Source organism: Dromiciops gliroides, chromosome 1, assembly GCF_019393635.1.
Source record: "Dromiciops gliroides isolate mDroGli1 chromosome 1, mDroGli1.pri, whole genome shotgun sequence".
Taxonomy (NCBI): domain Eukaryota; kingdom Metazoa; phylum Chordata; class Mammalia; order Microbiotheria; family Microbiotheriidae; genus Dromiciops; species Dromiciops gliroides.
In genome coordinates this window covers 513981394-514002625 of record NC_057861.1, presented here as the reverse complement: position 1 = coordinate 514002625, position 21232 = coordinate 513981394, and the positions used below count along the sequence as shown (strand labels likewise).

Genomic DNA, 21232 nt, shown 5'->3' with positions numbered 1-21232 from the left:
AACAATCAGCCAATAGATTTAATTCACTTTTAGCAAAAACATTTACTAAAGATAGTATGGTAAGAACAATTGAATAAAACAGTCATTAGACTTTCCCCATCTGTTTGTCATTGGTGTGTCTCTCCACTTCCAATGTAGGAGCTTCCATAGTTGTTCACTCCTGTTGCAGTAGGCATTATTATCACTGCTACAGCCATAAACCTTCATACCCTTTAAAATTCATGAGGTCTCTATCTGAACACTTTCATCTCAGGCTACTTGTTCACCTAAGATCAGGAAAGAACACAAAGAGAGTTGGCAATGTGTACATAGCCATCACAGAAATGTGGGAGACAAAGAAGCTCTGGGAATGCAGCCCAAAGTAGTCATTCCTTACTCACAGCTACAAAGGAGTGACTGAGGGATAGGTCACCCCTTTTGTATACCCACTGAGTTTTGGCTCAGCAACCCCTGAGTCATTCCTTTGGAAAGCTCAGCAGCCAATTAGAGAAATCCTATTTATCACACAGTATAGGCCCCTCAGTTACACATGACTGGAAGCAGGCCCCTAAAGTTCCATATTGTAGACTAGAACTTTGTAGGGAATATGAATGCATGCTTGGTATAAAGGGATAATAATCAAAGCATGCTCGACGTGGGAAGAAGAGTGTGATAGAAGCATGGAACATGCTGCCCTGGGGATTCAAACTGTCAGTGTGAATGTAAATTGGGGGAGTTAACACAGAAGGGGTACTATTTGCTTTCAAACAGATGACATGGCCAGGGTTTGGACTTTGGTTGTGACAGATGTTCTTCATTTAAGCAACAGTACACAAAGCCGTTTTGTATTAGGTTTATTGTGAGACACTCAGTTGAATTCAAGTTTCCAAGAACCACAACTAGCCCAGGTTCTCATTGGAAGAGAGGTGGGTAAACCCTATGTTTTTCCCCAAAATTGATGTGCACTTGGAAATCCAGTCTAGAGAAGAAAGATAATGGCAGTTATGTATGTATGTATGTATGTATTTATTTTAGTGAGGCAATTGGGGTTAAGTGACTTGCCCAGGGTCACACAGCTAGTAAGTGTTAAGTGTCTGAGGCCGGATTTGAACTCAGGTACTCCTGAATCCAGGGCTGGTGCTCTATCCACTGCACCACCTAGCTGCCCCCGATAATGGCAGTTATAAGACAGTAAATAGCACTATGAAGTCTAGACACCTGCTGGTAGGCGTAACATTGAGGGAAAGAAGAGGGGAGAGTGGGTACAATATACACATTCAATGAATATTATTTGGGTTGAAAGTTTGACTTTAATATTCTTACCAGAATAATGTCAATACAACCTATTTAGCATGGGGAGTTAGAGCTTCTTATCATTTATAAGATCTATTCTTAATTTCATGTGTTGGACTTTGAAAATAATATCCTTTTAGTTATGGAAAAGAAATCAGCCTTGAAAATATTATGGCAACTGTCTTTTTGTTTTGTGGGGCAATGGGGGTTAAGTGATTTGCCCAGGGTCACACAGCTAGTAAGTGTCAAGTGGCTGAGGCCACTTTTGAACTCAGATCCTCCTGAATCCAGGGCCAGCACTTTATCCACTGTGCCACCTAGCTGCCCCTGACGACTGTCTTGATATATTTTACAATGGAGTGAATTTTCTCATTCTGTTGTCTGAAGTGAATAGAAAATTTGACTTTCAAATACAGGACCCTGCAGAAGCATAAAAAGGTAAACAGGAAAAAGACTTCATGAGGGATATTAAAAGATCAAATTGCTGACAATAATTATGTATGGAGATAGACCTTTATTTAGTTTACTATCTTCCACAGCTTGGATTACTAAGAGAAAATTCATTCTCTTTCTTCTCTATCATTCCTCAAAAAATAGTCACACTTAAAAATACACAGAAGAAATATCACTTAAATAATTTTATATTACATGGGAAAATAAATACTATAAAATTATCCATACAGGTATTTATTGCTAGGACAATTATTTCTACCACCTCTAAGCAAACATAACCTGATCTTAAGAAATCTGAAAAATATGTGAATTTATTATAGAAACATGTTTTTCTACTGTTACCCTCATGATATCATTATTTTCAGGACTCAGTGTCTTCCAAGGAAGCTGATCTATAATTACGACTTTCCCCTCTGTTTTAATATTTTTCTTCCTGAACCTTAGCACTTACTGCACTGGCATATCTGCAATGCTAATGGCACATCCGATTGTTTGCATCATTGGATTGTCAGGGTTTGGTCAGAGATTTAGCATCATCTTTCCTTTCAAACACTTGAACTTTCCTATTTTCTGTTCAATCACCTTTTCCACAGCTGGCTTGTAAAAGCTTTGCAGGTATTCTTCGCTCCATAGCTTTAAAGTTTAAATATATAATCTAAGGATGAAAAGAGAACATTTAGGGAACAGGGAAAGTACATTCTTAATGCCAGCCTCCTTTCGTAGTGCTCTCCACATACACATCCTTTCCTCAGTGGTTTATTGGGTGCATCCCTCTATTATCTTTCTTGCCCAGCCCTCTCTGTACCACTAAATAGGAGAGATGGCCCAGCTCAGAGTGTAAGAGACTTTATTTAGGCTCTCTCTGACTTCCAAGGCAGGGCACTACATTGTACCTGCCACTGTCACATTTTACATCATACCTGTAAACAGTAAGAACTTTGTGGTAGGAAATAGAATCAAGGGACGGATCAGGAGGGGAAGAGGCTAGATTTATGTTTTCATTGGCATAGGTAGAGAAAAATTCCTTGAACAATGGATGTCAGGACTTTGTCTGGAAGTTATGGTCTTAGGCCCTGGGACACTGAAGTGACTTGTTCAGGGGTGTGCAACCATAATGTGTCAGAGGTAGGTCTTGAACACAAGTCTTTTTGATTTCAAGTTTGTCTATTTATGCTTTTTAGAATGGTGGGGAGAAAGATGTAGCTCCTGAATATGCATCGATAGATGAATGTGATCTTAATAATACCTGGCTTTTATATAGTGCTTTAAAGTTTGCAAAGTGCTTTACAAATGTTATCTTATTTTATTCTCAGTGGATGGGAGGTAGATGCTATTAATATCTTCATTTTACAGATGAGGAAACTGAGGCAGATAGTTTAAGGGACTTGCCTGTGGTCATATAGTTAGATTTGAACTCTAGTCTTCCTGACTCTAGGTCTAGCATTCCAGTCATGGTACCACAGATGAGTGTTATCTTGGGAAGGGATAGCATCACTGTTTTCTGCTCTGAGTGGACTACACTGGGGTACTGTTTTCTGTACTGGGCACCACATTTTCAGAAAAATAGTGCCAATGTCCAGAAGAGGATGACCACATTGGTAAAAAGATCTAGAGTTCATAACATGAAAATCAGTTGAAGAAGATAGAACTCTTAAAGAGAAGGGAGTGTGTGTGTGTGTGTGTGTGTGTGTGTGTGTGTGTGTGTTGGGGGTGGGAGTGGGAGTGACAATTGCCTTTCATAACTGACTCTAATCAGCCAATGGACATAACTAACCCAGAGCAAAAGCATTTAATGGATGACATACCATCACTAGGAGTACCAAAAAGCTTCCCAATTTTTTGTTGGTAGGGTCCACTATACCACAAATACATACAATGTTGGAGGGAAGAGGGGACACACATAGCATTCACCAGTGGGTTGGCACATACACAGGGAACACTCGTGGTCAGGGCACATGTGAGGAGAGGCAATTCATGCCTCCACTGATGCAGGGCTGCTGCTGTCTTTTTATTATTCCTGCCGATCTTGGTCTTGTAGCCTCCTCCACATGATGCTCTCCCAGATTCTGTTAGATGCTACTTTGGTGACTTGGTAGTTACTACCACCTCTCAGTTTGGGCTAAGCTGATGTCCTGACACTCGATTGAAGCTGGACTCCTAAACAGCGTTGACGTCTTTGCTTTTAAACTCTCAATCTCTCACATTTGTTTACATCAGTAAGTGGGCAAAGCTACAGGTTGACCTGTTGTCCTTGCTAAAAACTCAGATCTTTTCTAACCTTTTCACATGCAAGAAAGCCACCAAAATTTTAAATATTTGAATGGGATGCTCAGATGTTTGAAAAAGAACAATCTGAAAGAGGCTTTTCCAATAACACCTAGAATTTTTATAGCACCTAGAGGTACTATGCTAAGCAGTTTGCAAACATTGTCTCGTTTAACGCTCACAACAACCCTGGATGTAGGTGTTATTATTATCTCAATTTTACAGTTGAGGAAATTGAGACAAACAGAGGTTAAGTGACTTGCTGAGTGAGGGTCAGAGTTAAGAAGAGTCTAAGGTTGAATTTGAACTCAGGTCTTCCAGATTCCAGGCCCAGTGCTCCATCTGCTATGCCACCTAGCTGTCTTATGCATCTATAGTAGGTGCTTAATAAATTTTTATTGCCTTTACTAGAACTAAAATCCAGGTTTCCTTTACTTCCAGTTCAGTGCTCTTTTTATTGCATTAACTAACTCTCCTCATGCAGTTTTTCTTCCCAGGATTTGCTGGATACCTCACATACACAGGGTTATCTTATTTTGGTGCATTATCAGCTTTGCAGGAAATATAAGGGCCATGTATTTGAGCCCAGACACTAACTTCAATGTGTATTAGTGCACAATACTTTCCCTTTCTCAGAGTACTCCATTGGTCAGCTTGTATTTTGCACTGCCCAAAATGAAATGGGATAGCCCTTCCATTGCAGTCGTGCATGTAGAAACTCTTGGTGGTTCCAGAAACTTTTTTTTTACATGATGAAAGAAGGGTTTTATGGAACTTTTTCCTTATATGAGACATAGTAAAAATGATTTGTTGCCACTAGGAAGTATCAGAAATCCTGCTCTTGGAAATTATTCTCACTGTGAACTTCGGCTCCACACTGTCTACTTTAGGGATTAGAAACCCCTTGTCAAATGTTAGCAGCAGATCAAAGTGTTCTAAGAAGGGGATATATCCTCAGGTGCCATTAGTACATTCCCATGCCAACTTGGGGAATTGAGAAGGCAGAAACAATCGACTTTCTTTCCACTTGTCTGATTACCAAAAACTGGAACATATGAATGCTTGTATTTGATTCCATATAGAGAAATGTTTGAACTGGGCAGTTTGTACTCGGATGTTCTTATTCCTTCTTGCTTCAAATGATCACATTGCATGTTCTCAGTAGAATGTATTCTCCTTGAGGACAAATACTTTTTTTATCTTTGTTACTCTAGGGCTTAGTAGAGTGTGTGTCATATAGAAGGTGCTTAATAAATGTAAATGGAAAGAACAAAAACACCCAGTGGAATGCTATGTGATTATAAAGACCAGGCTTGGACCTAGAGAAGAGATGAGAAAATGCATTTCCTTTCCTTCTTGGTAGAAGTCAGATGTTATGGTATGGAACATAGGAAATACTGTCAGACTTGGTTGATACGTAGATTAGTTTGGCCAAACTCTTTTTTTCTTCTTCCATTTTTATTATTCATTAAATGGGATTGATCATTGGCTTGGGAAAGGGCAGGGAGGTATTCAGCAATGAAGGCAATGTTAAAAAAAAGATTTCAATGAAAATTAATTAAAAAGTATTGTTGGATTGATGTGATATCTAAAGTCAAAAACAGAAATAATCTAAAAGTTCTTTAGAAATCAAAATATTACAAGTTTATTGGAAAGGGAGGCACTCAGAGATTAGAGATGGCTGTTAATGTTTTATTTCCTTTTACAAAAAGTAGAAATGAGAGACAAATTATACTTGACAAAAAATAAAATAAAACCACTGGTCTTAAAGGACCTGAGCCCAAATGATTTATGTCTCAGGGAGAGGGAAGACCAATTAATACTTATATACTCATGCACCTGATGAAAACAAAATGGAATCAGTGGTCAGATGAACACTCTGGAGTTTTGTTGTATCCTTTACATGGTTTAAAAAATTGTTTGTTCAATCATGCCTTTAAACCATACATCTTTAAAAACAAGTTATATATACACATAGTGTAAAAAAAGATTTCTTATATAGTCTAACTGCTACAAATTTAAGGCATCCTATTAATCCATTCTTTTGCTGGTGAGGATTCTTTCTCAAGGTCCTGTTTCCACAAAGGATATTTAAGGGATTTCCAACTGTGTCCAAAGGTCAGCAGTAAGACATGATGAGGTGTGATTACAAGAAGAGTTCCTGTAGCTCTGGCTCATCAACACTCTCTTTGCTTTGAGATTTCTCAATTTTCTGATTTATGTCATTATGCCTGAAGAGAAAAGAATGCACATGGCCAAAATTAGATAAAATTGTTGTTACTTTACCAAATAGCCCTATGCACAAACCAATTTGCCCCAAATGTAAATTAATTGTTTTCATATAAACCACACAGTATACATTCCAGTAACCAAGTTACTTTTTTCATATAAACTTTTTAAACGATAAAAATAAGAGCCATACAACAATGCATATTTCATTAAGCATCCTAGAAGCACTTTCCCAATCTTACAAACAGGAATTCCAGCTCCCAATATTCAAATTAGCCCTCTTCAGAACAACAAGACAGGATATGTGTAACAATGCAGTCTGTTATGTCTAGTTGAAACCAGAATAACTCAGACAGTGTCTACATGGCACAGATTCACTGGTGAAGCCTTAAATTTTCAAGGAAACTTGGCTCCCATTATGAGATAATTGGAAATCAATTAGTCAATAAGAATTTATTAAGTCATGCTCTGTGCAAAACTTGTGGATACAAAGAGAGGCAACAATGGTCCCTGCACTCAGAGAGATTAAATTTTAGTGTGTGGGACAACAGATAAATAATTAGGAAGATATATCATATAGAGTAGATAGAAGAGAACCCCAAGAATGCTCTAGCATCTGGGGGGAATGTTTTGGGATGAGCCTGATTCAGGCTCAGGAGTTTGATATTGGAACAAAATGAGGCACTCAATAGGTCATGCCCATCAAAGAGTCAATAAAAAAATATTTAATTAGCAGTAGTACAAGAAGGTTATTCAACAAGGATAGGCACTGAGGACATCTTGAGTTGATTCCCTTGAGTGGAACTCCTTTGTCTGAGTTACTCATTGTGGTCCACCAGCCAAGTATAAATGTGCCTCTGGCTGCCTTGTACCCATGAGATGAGGAAATGATGCCAGCAGTCTGAGTCTTTAATCTCCTGAGCCAATCAAGTCTTGGGGAAATGTCTCAGTATTTTTAAAGGAAAAATTAGCTTCATTTGTATAGGAAGGAGGGGTTAGGATACTGCTTCTACCATAGAGGACCATCTGTGGGAATTAAGAAAGGTATCCTGTAGATGGTGGCATTTGGACTACATCTTGAAGGGACATGAAGAGGCTGAGCATTCTAGGCATAGAAAATAGAATATGTGAGAATTAGCAAATAGTACAGCATGGTTGGATTATAGAAAAGGTGGAAGGAAGAAAATTGTAAGAAGGATGGAAAGGTAGAAAGGGATCAGGTTGAGAAGAATTTGAAACAATACTTTGCAAACTTTAAAATGTTATGTAAATAAGAGTCATTAACCAGAAAGCCTGGTACAGTAGAATAACTGGTGCTGGAAGCAGAAGACCTGGATACAAAGTTTAATCTCTGCAATTTATTTTATCTTATTTTTAAATTTATTTTTATTAATTAATTTATTTTTTGTGCAGGGCAATGAGGGTTAAGTGACTTGCCCAGGGTCACATAGCCAGTAAGTGTCAAGTGTCTGAGGCTAGATTTGAACTCAGTTCCTCCTGAATCCAGGGCCAGGGCTTTATCAACTGTGCCACCTAGATGCCCCCATCTCTGCAATTGATTGATGAAACAATCTGAGGCAAGTCATTAAGCCCCTCTGAGAATGGAAACAAGAATATTTTCCTGCTCCCGTCAGAGGGCTGTTATAAAGATCAGAGTCAATGTCTGCAACTTTTCAAGGTGTATCACATAGAATATTGTCACTATACAGAAAATAGAAGGGGAGTGCAGTGAAATTTAAAAAATGACTCAGGTTCTCTTCAAAGAGGCAAATAAAGAAGTCAGTGAAATTGGTATTATTCTGATATCCAAAAGCAATGAGAAATCTTTCATGAGACACTTGAAACTCTGAGAACATTTTTTTGTTAGAGTAACAATGAACCTAAATGCCAAATTAGAAGAATAAAAGTGAGAAAATAAGATGTGTAATTAGCACAGCTCTAACATTTCCATTTAACAAGCTGCTGGCATTAAAAATAAGTAATGGATGAAATAAGGACACAGAGATGAACTATTGTTATTTCTAAAGGATGTTTAACTAAATAAACCAATCACCTAGAGAGCCAAGAAAACCCAGAAACTGCCTAGAAATGCTGACTCTCTTTGCTAAACAGAGAGCTACAGCAGCCAAGGGAACAGCATTTTAGAATATAAACTTGTATAAAATCTTATGGAGGAGTACAGCAGAAGATTATGAGTGTATTGTTTCAAGAAACAATAAGAAGCAATGGAGGAAAAGCAAGTTCGGTGAGAGGTGCAGCTACATCAAATAATTTGTGAGCGTTTAAAGATGAAGCTAGAAGGATAATGGAATGAACTAAACAAGGGAAGAAAGAATTGTCAAGAGTTCCATAACAAACCTGTTTCTACATGAGTAACAGAGGAGCAAGCATGTTTGAATGCTAACATTGTAGCCCTTAGCATACTGCATGAGGAAAAAGAAATCACAAAAAAACAAAGCTATTCATTCTACCTTTGAGCAGCTATCCTAGACCAAGATTTATGTACCAAAGGCAACACAAGTTTTAAGATGGTGAGAGATGGATTCTAAATATATCTGAAAGATGAGTAGGCATATTGGAAAAAAAATCATGAGTTTTGTTGTTCCTGGGGAAAAGGAAATAAGGCAAATATTAATAATTGTCTCATGTCTAAAAAAAGCTTAGAATAATGTACATGCATAATGAGGGTATTGCTGAGAACAGAGGCTTTCACAAAGAATATTATAGAAAAACCACATATTTATAGTAACAAATGACTGAAAGGTCAAGATCCCTTGCTATTGATTAAAAAAACAAGCAAATAGAATTTGACAGAGGAATTGTGGAAAGATGGCAGTGTGTTAGGAACTAGAGGAGACTGGTGCCCTACAAATACCCTTGCAAAAGCTTTTTTTTTTTTCCTGCAAAAGCTTTTAAAATGAACCAGAAGGAACAATGATTAAGAAAACCAAAGAGAAAAAGCTATAAGCTGCTTCATCTGGTCTAGGACTACACAAAAAAGACTGTCAGAATCCTGTAGAAGCTCAGAGCAGAGACACAAGGAAGGAAACAGTGAAGGAGCCAAAACCAAAACCTGAGTGGAGCTGTAGAAGACTGAGCCAGGGAGATTTACAACTGAATTCTATCAGACATTCAAAAACCAAATTGATTCCAATTTTACATATAAATAAGGAAAGAAGGGATCTTTCCAATTTTGTCTATGACACAAATATGGTCTTGATATTTAAACCCAAGAGACAAAACAGAGAAAGAAAATATAGACAAATATCCCTAACAAGCATCAATGCAAAAATATTAAATAAAATATTACCAGAGTCTACAACAATATGTTTAAAATATTATACGCTATGACCGGGTTTAATTTATTAACAGGAATTTAGATTTGTTTCAATATAAGGAAAACTGTAAGCATAATAAACCATATTGGTGGCAAAAATAATAAAACAAAATGATTTTTGACAAAATAACACCCACTTCTGTTAAGAATACTAGAAAATGGGGACAGTTAGGTGGTGCAGTGGATAAAGCACTAGCCCTGGATTCAGGGGGACCTTGAATTCAAATCCAGCCTCAGACACTTGACACTTACTAGCTGTGTGACCCTGGGAAAGTCACTTAACCCTCATTGCCCCACAAAACAACAACAACAAAGCAACCAAAAAACAAAACAAAACAAAAGAATATTAGAAAACTTTTAGATGAATGGGCCTTCTTTAGTATGAGAAGTAGTACCTATCTAAAACCAAAAGACAAAAACATATGTAATGGAGAAAGGTAAAAAGCCCTTCCAGAAAGATGAGGGATAAAGCAATGTGCTAGAAATTCTAGCTATAGCAATAAGATATAATATATAGGTATAATAGAATGATAATGAAAGATATAATATAGCAACAAGGAAAAGAAATTGAGGAAGCAAATATAAGCAAAGAAACAAAATTACAACTTTTTGCAAATGATACATACTCCCCTACTTATGCATATGTCAAAATCAGAAAATTTCATGATTCAATGGAACTTTCTTCTACAACTGTATGATTATAAATATCACGTGAGGTATAAAATAGAGGCATATGCTTGACAAACATGTTTGCTGTTGTCATGGAGAGTAAAATAGGGATTCCGTATAGTTGGCAAGGTTCTCCAGATGTTCCCATTTGTACTTGACATTAAGCTTATCACAGTAAGCCCCAGAACACTGTGGAACCTCTCAAATGAAAGCCATACTTAGTCAAGGGTATGGCTTAACTAATCACTTGGAAAATAACGAGTGGTTAAAGAATAGTCATTTCCCATATTATGACATGAAACCCACAGGGATAATTGATGAGTACATATATCTTAGAAAGATGCTGCAAGTATACAGAGAACTGGACTATAATTGGATAGAATGGAGAGAATGGTAGCATTATGTTTGGGAAACCGCCACACAATGATCTCAAGCTTCTCTTTTATATTAAATCCCATCCTCTCAACACTAATTACCTTCTAGTGAAACTCAATGGCTGAGAATCAAGGACTTAAGGAATCAGATTGTGGAATCCCCAAAGAGCAATGGAGAGAGGCAAAGTGGAATAGAAGACTTTACTTATTAAAATATATTATATTTTAAATTAAAAGATATCAGAGAGAGATACATGATCAGAAAAAGACATGAATGCACTTATTATGCCCCTTTTGAGAGCAAGGGATTATAGATAGACTACTCATGTGCTGGTCTGGTTCTCATGTATTTGCAAGAGAAATACAAGAAGGCCCCCAGCACATTGGGTGAACCCCTCACAAACACACACGATGGAAGATTTATTGGTAAACATGGACAAGAGTCACACAGGATAAGAAGCATCACAATCTGTACAAGTGAAGGGAGAGATTATCACTCCATTTAGCTATACATATACACTTGGCTCACACTGACAGCTGTTCTACAATGAAATCCAGTGAAGTGCCTGTGATCAATGTAAGATCACCCCATTAAGGATGTAGGTGGACACAGTCTCACTAAACTCATTTTTACAGACTAGAATTTTAGAAAAGATAGGTGACTCAATTGTTCTACCTTGGTAAGGGATTGTGGGGAACAGATGTTATGGTAGCCTGACAACATCAATGCTTTTTGTGGATAAGTGTGGGTTATTCTATGCAGAAATTCAGTCAGTCTTAACCCCATGGGTTTTGGCATTATGGGAAGACCCGGAAAGTGGCACAATGAAAACTTGAGCTTTTCAACTTTTCGGCCCCATCCAAACTGCAATGTCCTGATACTCATTCCCTAGGAGGGAAAGAGGATTTTTCTGAAGATGAAAACAATGGGGAGACAGCAGGAAGACTAGTTCTGCATTGGAAGGTTTGGAGTGGGCATAATCCACCCTCCAACTTCTGCTGACTGTCTCCAAACTTGACTATTACAGGAAATAAAATACATATAAATGACTTCAAATCAATATGTTGAACTTGAAACTATGGTTTTTTAAATAGTCTTTAATGCTTATGGTCTTTCTTGAGTACTCTGTGGTCTCTAGGCTCATAGAAGACCACACATTCAATAATTTGTAGCTGGAAGATAGCTTGGAAATCTCCTCATTGTATGAAGAAAAAACACAAGGAGGGTGTGACTTGTTCAAAGCCACATGGTTCTTAGAACAATGTCTGGGACAATTTTTGGTGCTTAATAAATGCTTTTGTACTTGATTTGAACCAAAACAAGTAGCAGAGTCCATACCTGAAGCCAGATTTTCTGACTCCAAATCCAGCACTCTGGATTATACCAGATTTCTGCACCACACCTTTATTTTTTTTTAAATTTAACATTCCTAATTCTGTTTTATTTATGGTTCTTATTCTTTATATACTTATTCTTTAAAGGATCTAATTTTAAAGGGTAATTTTCTAGAAAATTTTATGAACATTTTACAACACAAATAACTGACAACAGTGACTATCTCTAGGTCCGGAATAGAAGTCTTTGCAAATTGGTTGGATCTCCCGGAGCTTATGCTCTAACGACTCAGTTTTTGAGAATTCAGACATTTAACAAATGTCTGTTGGATTTATTTAAGGAACTCCATCCTGGTCACTAACCCATGGACATGCTTCACCTTGGCACCATCCTTCCTAAAAATGACAAAAAGGACTGAAATCAATACTCCAGATGTGATCTGACCAGGGAAGAGCACAGTCAATTGGTCACCCTTATTAAACTTGCAGTCTACTAAGAATCCCAGATATATTTTTAGTGAGGCAATTGGGGCCAAGTGACTTGCCCAGGGTCACACAGCTAGTAAGTGTCAAGTGTCTGATTTGAACTCAGGTACTCCTGACTCCAGGGCCAATGCTCTATCCACTGCGCCACCTAGCTGCCCCAGATGATCTGCTGTCCAGTCACATCTCCCACATTTTATGCTGGCAAAATTTGATTTTTTTTCAACTATAGTATGACTTCACATTCATCTCTATTAAATTTCATGTTAAATTTTGGCCCAGTGCTCTAGTCTGTCAAGATCATCTTGAATCTCATCATTCAAAGTGTTAGTTACCCTTTCCAGATTTGCATCATCTGCACATTTTATAAGACTATCACTTGTGCCTTTATCCAAATCACTGGAAAACATAGCACAGACCCAAGCAGAGATCCCTGGGGTACTTCATTAGAGATTTGCTTCCAAGTTGACATTGAACTATCAATAACCACTCTTTGATCTGGGCCATTCAACCAGTCCTAAACCCACCCAAGTGTACTATTAACTAGCTCATCTCTGCCTTTTCTACAAGAACAGTCCAAAAGACTGTCAAGAGCTTTGGAAAGCATACTAGTTTTGGAGTTAGAGGACCTGAGGACTCTGAGCAAGTGACTTCTTTAGGCTTCATTTGTAAAATGGGAATACAGTACCTTCCTCACAGGGAAGGAAATGAGGATGTAAAGACTAGAGAAGAGAAGACTTTAACAAGAGGCAAAAATCATAAAACTAAAGAGCTGTCACAGGGAAGAGTTAGTAGACTTATTTTTTTCCTGCTTACTGAGGACAGAGCCAGGAACCAGGAGGAAGTTTGCAAAAAAGTTAAATTTTGGTTGAAAATAAGGCTGGGGGGGGGGGGTTGAGGGGGGAAGGGACTAACTTCCTAACAGTTAGAGCTATGGAAATTGTAATGGTCCAACTTTAGAGGTAGTAAGCTTTCTGTTATTGTAGTTCTTCAGGTGGAGGCTTGATAACCACTTGTTGGAGAAATTGTAGAGGGGTTTTTTCTTCAGGTATAGGTTTAAAGATATGCTTTCTAAGGTCCCTTCCAACTAGAATATTCTTTGATTCTACAATTCTGTGTGAATCTTCCAATGTCTTGGGGTCAATTATTCAGTGATCATCAAATGATCATTAGAAGGGATTGCAAATATGGATTTATAAGGTGTAGATGACAGACCTGAATTGGTGGTGAAATTAAAAAATGCACCAGTCTGGGGCATGGGGAGAAGTGGCATAGAACTCTAGCATCAGCTTTTCTTTTCTCTTGTCTTCTGAGAGTCAAATATCAAGGGGGAAAAATACAACATTAAATGGGGATGTGGGGCAGTGGTTCCATTAGTTGGGCATCAATTAAGAATTTATTGTAGGGGCATCTAGGTGGCACAGTGGATAAAACATAGACCATGGATTCAGGAGCATCTGGGTTCAAACCTAGCCTTAGACACTTGACATTTACTAGCTATGTGACCCTAGACAAATATTTAACCCCTATTGCCCCACAAAAAAGAATTTATTTATTTATTGTGCCTTAAGAATGGTCCAGTATTTTTTTATAAAAGAAGTAGATCACTATCACCAAATACCACTACTAGACAATTTGAGGCTGTTGGCAAAGACAGGCTTGTTCAATGGGATTAGGATCACCTTTTGATGACACTTTTTCTAAAATATTCTCGGGGAGCAGATTTCAGCCATGCCCACATTCCAGTCTTTTCCCGCATCCTCCCCAAACCACTACACTTTAATCTACTTTCCATTGAATTGTTCTGACAATACTTCTCAGAGTATGAATATATGCATCTATATATGTAACACACATAAATATATGTAGACATACATGCACATATATATGTATGTGTGTATATGTATGCATACATGCATGTATCTCTCTCCCATGTGTATCAGCGGAGAACTTCCTGACACCCTCAAATCATCACCCCTTTCTTGATATTACTGTTGATCAGACTTTAATATCTATGAATAATAATGGATAGTCTAAGTCTTGGCTCTGGCTGCATAATTCCAAATGTGGCTAATTTCTTGGCAGGAAAATCAACTCCACTGATGCCCACTACTTAATGAAAATGCCTTTTAAAATACTGCACAATTAACTGCTTGGTGCTGGGATGAGGGATTTCTGAATATTAAATTCTTGGGTATGGTACTGAAGCTGTGCCCTCAAGAGAGAAAGAAACCTAGTGGCCAAGGTTTAATGCTAAACTTCTTATCAGTAACAGGAATTGGCACTCATTTTAAATAGGTCACAGACTGACTTAAACTGTATTAAATCAATGTTTCACTGGCATTTGAAGAAAAAGGTAATTGCCAACATTCCTTTTAAATTGTAATAATACAAAGCCAACTTGTTCTTTTAGAAAACAAAACACAAAAAGATTTATCTGCTCATTGTAAAAGTCATCCTCTGAAATTGAAACATACTGTAGTTATTCAATTGTAAAGTTGAATCGAATTCTAAAGGGTAAAGAGACTTTTTCCTCTGTTCTCAAGCTGTGAGCAATTTAGAAAAAATAAAAAGCAAACAAAAACCTCCTCACGGAGCTGACATTACTTTTAATTGTATATTCATTGTCCTTCTGACAGTCAGATACAGGGTATCTGTCTTCTTTTAACAGAGATGTTCTTGGGAACATCAAGTCCAATTCAAGTGCACTCCTGGAAGAGGGTCCCCCACTGATAATTCCTTCTCTTGGTTACAGTAAAGATTTTCACTAGAGTGACTGCACAGTGGGCTTAATTCAACTTCCATGTTCGAGGGGAATCCGAGTTTGAAAGCTGCTTCTCCCCAGCCTCCCTTCCTCCTCTTCCAGATCACGCTAATAACCACATTCTTCTGTATTTTGGTATTTTATACAGTATTTATCTCTACTACCAAATCATGAGAAAAGAGTCACTGGTCTTGCCCTGGCTTTCTAAATCCATAGGATTTTTTTTTTTTTAATTTAGAAAAATTTACCATGGAAATCCAGAAGATCTTCATTAACTGCAGCCATTTTAGCCATCATCTGAGGCCCATAGGCACGAGGCACATCACTAGGTGGATAGAAATGGCTATTTCTTCCTACTGCCTCGGGGCAGGTGTTCACAGGCAAAATGAAGCTGAGAAGTGAATGAATCATTTGATTTATTCTTTCTCAATTCCCCACTTTGGCTTGAACTCCTCTGAAAAATCTCCCATTCATCTTGGAACACAAAGCTTCCTCTAACCTGTATCTAACTAAGGCAATGTTCCCTTTCTTTCAGCGGGATTCTAAGAACAAGCCTGGGAAACTCTTTCTTTTGGGCAGGATTCAGTCATAAGAGCCTAACTCATCCTTCTCTAGCGGTTCCAACTATGGAGATGAGAAAACCATTCTTCCAACTTTCTAAGTAAAAGTTTTAGGAAGCTTAAAGGCTGAAATGAATCCCTTAAGAATCAAGAGTCCAGATGGGAACTGAGGAATAATTTAGCATAGAGAATGATGTATAATGTCTGGGAAATGCTTTATCTCCCCTCCCCTGCTCTTCATATCTCTCCTCATTTTTGTTCATGAAGAGAAACTGGGCCTTTTTCCAAAGAGTTGGAACTACAGTGAGTATTTTCTGGCTTTCCAGCCACCAGGAGGTGACAGAGTCACAGTGGATAGAAGCATAAACATTTTCCTTTGCTCCAAATATTTTTTCTGGAAGAGTGAAACTCAATTTTTTATGAGAACATATGTATTTTGATTAAAAATATTTCTTATGGGATATTTCTCTCCTTTATTATAAAAAAGTGCCTGGCATATAGTAAGTGATTTAATACATTTTTCTTGGTTGAATGAATTAATAGGCTTAGCTTCAGCTTCAGCCAATCAATAAACACTTATTAATCACCTACTATGTACCAGACACTGTGCTAAGTAAGCACTGGGGCTAAAAAACAGGCAAAAGACAGTCTCAAGGAGCTTATAATTATAATTAATTATATAATAATTATAATCTTATAATCAACATGCAAACAAATATATAACACACTATATACGAGATAAATAGGAAATAATTTATAAAGGGAAAGCATTAGAATTAGGAGGGGTTAGGGGAAGGCTTCCAATAAAAAATAGGATTTTAGCTGGGATTTAAAGGAAGTCAGAGACGTCAGTAGTAGATGTTCCAGGCATAGAGGATGACCAGACAGTATTCATGGAGCTGAGAGATGGTTTCTTGCTTGTGGAACAGCCAGGAAGCCAATGAATCACTGGATCAAAGAATACAAAGAATAATACAAGGTTCCTTGTCTATAAAAGGAGAGAATTGGACTAGATGACCTCTGAGGTTCTGTTTTAGCTCTAAAGCTTTATGGTTTGGTTCCTAATCTTAATGCATATAGCAAAAGAGGTTAGTCATTATGGTGTGGACCTCTAGGGAGCTGGCAGTAGAGTCAGCAAGACCAGTGTTTAAAGGCCTACCTCTGATACACACTGCCTACTTGGCCTTGAGCAAGTCAATTAGCACCCCCAAGTAACTTGAAGACCAAACTGCAGAATTGTTGAAGATCTACATTGGTAAAAAAAAAAAAAAAAGTTTTCTTACTGGAAGCTCTCTAGAACTTTGAAACCAATGATCCGGAAAAAAAATTGGGGAAAAAAACCCATTTTAATATAACAAAGGCTTTGTTGCTCCTTAAGATGGCATCATTGTGAGAAAACACTTCCAATCTTTAACTGGCAATCAAATAAACACAGCCTTTTTTTGAAAGTTCTGGTTCTGACTTGAGCCTGGCTCACTTCATGCATGACAGGAAATTTAATTTCCATACTCATCTGGCCCATGACTCTCTTTCATCAGAGACTGAAAATTTTGCCAAAAGCAACTAAGCAACAGAGATGATTTACGAACCAGGTTGCTTTCTGTGCAGCCTGTGCCCGGTGACAGCCTCAACTAAGCCTCTTTGCTCAGTCATTTGCAACCTTGATCAAAGCTTGATTGGCAGTTCTACATTTGTTTGGGGCTAATACAGTTGTCATTGATCTTTCTCCAGGATGGTTTGTTAAGAGCTCATGCAATTCAAAATTAAGGCGAGAGAAAAGTGAGCGATTTCATTTCATAATGCACATACCATGCATAGTTACGCAGGTGTTCTTCAAGCAGCAAGTTAGAAGAAAGATTGGTACAGCTGCTGCTGTGAGTCCCCTAGAGAAGTATAATGTCAAAGTCAGTGAAAACATGCAATGATCTGAGCACATGCACAAAACTCAGGGAGCTTTGAATGTGATGCACAAAGTTGAAAGGTCAGGAGGCACATGCTTAATAGTGGAAATAGAAGCTTTTTTGGAGATATCATTTGCTACCAAGGGACATAAACCTATAAGTTACTAGGATAAATACCATTTTAAAGTGTCTTAAGTTTTGATGCAACATTTAGGCAAAGACAAAAAGTCTGTTTGGGACCATTTCAAGGAATGTGTTATTATTTCACATTAATTAAAATTCAAGAAAAATTCCAACACATGATGTACAAATCTACACCTTAAGAGACTTTCCAGGCTCCAGTCAATGGGTTATTTAGAACAATAGTCAACGTGACTCAATTCATTACAAACAAATGCAGTCTTTTACCTTAAACAATAATTTGGAAAGCTGACAACCAGTTATTCAGGATCTGACTATTCAATTAATGTTTATTTAGATCCTTTGATTTCCCATTTCTTCCTTGTCTTACCTCCCCTTCAGTGCCCCTGTTACTGTCAGACTTCTCTACTCCGGATACCTCATTTCTCCTTAACAGGTCCACCAAATTTGGGCAGGGACAAGAACAGAAGGTGAAATACTAACAGGTTCTGGTGAATGTGGGTGGCATAGGTTGCTACCAGAATTTCAAATGATATCAGGCTGATTTCAGCTAAATGTGTTATCTAGACTTTCTGCTATTATAAGTTGATTGTATTGCTTGAATTTAATTTTTATCCTTTTTTTCCTCTCCAGTGGTATATACAGAGGGTTCAGAGAATGTTTTCTAACAGAATGTTCAAGATCTCAAACCTTTCTTTCTCTCTAGCCTCTCCTTCAACACAATATATACAAGAATCTATTCTAACACACTGACATGTCCCCAAAGTCTCAGTGCAATTTAAAGTGCACCCCTCCCCAAAGTTTAAATAGCCTTAAATCTGAACTCAGATTTTTAGGACACCCTATACTATATTTGTTTGTTTTTTGTTTTTTGGGGGGGCAATGGGGGTTAAGTGACTTGCCCAAGGTCACACAGCTAGTAAGTGTCAAGTGTCTGAGGCCAGATTTGAACTCAGGAACTCCTGAATCCAGGGCCAGTGCTTTATCCACTGAGCCACCTAGCCGCCCCCTATATTTGTTTTTAACAAAGTGTTTTTAAAATGCAGATTGTAGATCATTGCTTCAATTCCATATTATGCAGGCACTTTAGGAATATATATATATATGTGTGTAAATATATAAATATCTATATATTTATTAAAATGATAGATACATGTTTATATATAACCAATAAATATTATATAAAATAAATAAATAAATATAAATTTGCTAAATAATGTTCATTATTATATATTTATTAATACATATAAAATATATTTATGGGGTTATATATTTATTCCCTCAAAAGCCATACCCAAGTTTAGCAGGCAATTCTTTAGAAACTAAATTTCTACTTGTGTTCTCATATATTGGACTTAAGAGTCAATTGATCATGTAAAGGAGGATTCAGTGTCAGAAAGACAGCTTTCATGGGTAGGCAGTTTAGACTCTAAGTTCCATGAAGTCAGAGAATATGTCTTATCTAAGTTTGGTAGCTTTTCCAGCAGCTATAACACTGCACTGCACCCAGTAGGCTTTTAATAAATGTTGATGAATTGAATGTGTGGTATTCTTGGGAAGAATGCTCATAACTTCCCTGGAATCATGCCATTTTAGTAGACTAGAGAATATGAATCTGATTTCTGATGAATTTACTTGCTCTCTTTCAGAACATTCGCCAAAAAGGAATTTTTTAAAAAAGCAAAAACAAACATTCCCCTCCCCCGCCCCCAAAGAATTATACTTTATCTGTTTATATCCTTGTCTTGTTATCAAATTCTTTAAGGATTCCCTCAATGTAACGCAGGACAAGAAAGCTGCTCCATGCTGAATAAGAAACAAGATGTTAATCAAAGAGTGAAAGAGATTTTCCACATAGCACTCACTGCCTTATTCTTTCCTTTGCTAGCAGAGCTCACTGAATTTCCCTTGGCTTCTGCAGCTTTCCTTCCTAGTGAGGTAAAGGGCAGTGTTGATGATGAGGTCTTGGTCTGGTTGACCATCTGGTAGTTATTGTTATTGTTCTGGTTGCCGCTTAGTGTCTCCATTATGGACCTGAAAGTCCCAAAGGGCCTTTTCAGTTGATCGCTTGTCTCATTATTTGGGGGAAGTCGCTGAAGGACCTTACCCCGATCTTTGTCCTTTTCCCCATTAGGTTCAAGCTCGATTTGCTCCACCTGCACCACTGGCTCCTCAAAGGTTACTCGGAGTTTCAAGTTTTGGGAAGTTCGGCGCTTGGAAGATGGAGACTTGAGGGCACTTTTGGGGCTAGTAGCGACCTTTTGAGCAGTAGTACTGTCAGGGGGAGACTGTGTGATATCCCCAGGTGACTGGCCCTGAGGTGTACTCCCAGACGATGGGTACTGGGTTTCTACGTCTAGATCACTACTTTCTGAAGTAGGGGATGGGCTGTGGCCATCCACAGACTTGGAGGCCCTCATGCTAAAAGGAAACCTGCGTCCTGAGGCCAAGGTATGCTTTTTGATCATCAGGTGTAGGCTTTCAGCACTTTCCACACTTTCCACAATGGGCTGTGGCCTTGGTTTGTCAGTCCTTCTCACAGGAGTGTTCTTAAGATCCTCCGAATTGTTTGAGTCTGTATCAGACTCACTCAGTGACCTCTGCATCAGCTGCCTCAGTCGGGCAAGTTTCATCTCTCTCTTCTCTGGAGGAATCTTTTTCGTATTCCTTGAGGATGCCTGAGCATCCTGGAATTCCAAGGACAGCTTTTCCTGGGTACAGACATTCTCTGAAATTTCTTTTCCCAGTAATTGTCGGAGGATTTTATCTGAGTCTTCATCTTTTGCCCTGAATTTGGTACGGTTGGAGGCTGATATGCTTCCAAGAACCTGAATCCCATCTTGGGTGTTTGGCTTGTTTTTTGTAATACACAATTCATCTGCATCACCTGACTTCCACTGGGATTTTCCAGAAGCTGGGGAAGATGGGGAACTAAAAGGGAAGGCAAAAGAAAAAAGAGGTGTGATATATTAACTGTGAATTACAATGACTCATGTTAAGGACATTGAGTGCCTCTTTCTGTTGGAATAAGAAAAGGCAATGAAAATTAAAGCATTTTGCCAGTATAGCATAATACTAGCTATTCTTTTGACTACTCCCTATGAAAAATGAAGCAAAATAGGACCAAGGTTTTCCACCTTTTCTACTTCCTCATCCAGAAATCAATCAGTGTGAGAAATCTTGGGCAAGATTTACCTAGCTATGAAGGCTAGGATCTAATAAAAGACAGTAAAGAAATTCAAAGTTTAGGAAATGGCTGGATTCCTGCTCCTAGTGTTTACTTAAACAGGTCTGGGAAAATGTGGATTCTCCCTTTTGTTAGACCGGTGATACGGGTGTTGATAAGCCTCATAGATCAAAAACTGGGTGCTTAGTGTTACATACCTTAAGACCTTCATTGGAATAAGCCCACTTCTCATTATAATATTTCTTCTCTCATTACTTGTTAA

The 21232-nt window shown here is 37.9% G+C and overlaps 1 protein-coding gene across 4 annotated transcripts in view; it reads right to left on the bottom strand.

Annotated features, from left to right (window-relative positions):
* Positions 1 to 5682: 5682 nt before the first annotated feature.
* LOC122734301 (synuclein alpha interacting protein) overlaps positions 5683 to 21232 on the bottom strand; it is a 224703-nt gene continuing 209153 nt past the window's right edge. The window contains exons 9-11 of one of the 4 annotated variants that reach the window (XM_043975015.1): positions 19649 to 20714; positions 17551 to 17624; positions 5685 to 6221 (exon numbers count right to left, since the gene is read on the bottom strand). In XM_043975015.1, coding sequence (XP_043830950.1) covers positions 6137 to 6221; positions 17551 to 17624; positions 19649 to 20714 — 1225 coding nt within the window. In that variant the 3' untranslated portion in view covers positions 5685 to 6136. Of the gene's footprint in view, positions 6222 to 17550; positions 17625 to 19648; positions 20715 to 21232 lie in introns of all 4 variants that reach the window. The other 3 variants (XM_043975013.1, XM_043975016.1, XM_043975014.1) reach the window with 3 other exon arrangements.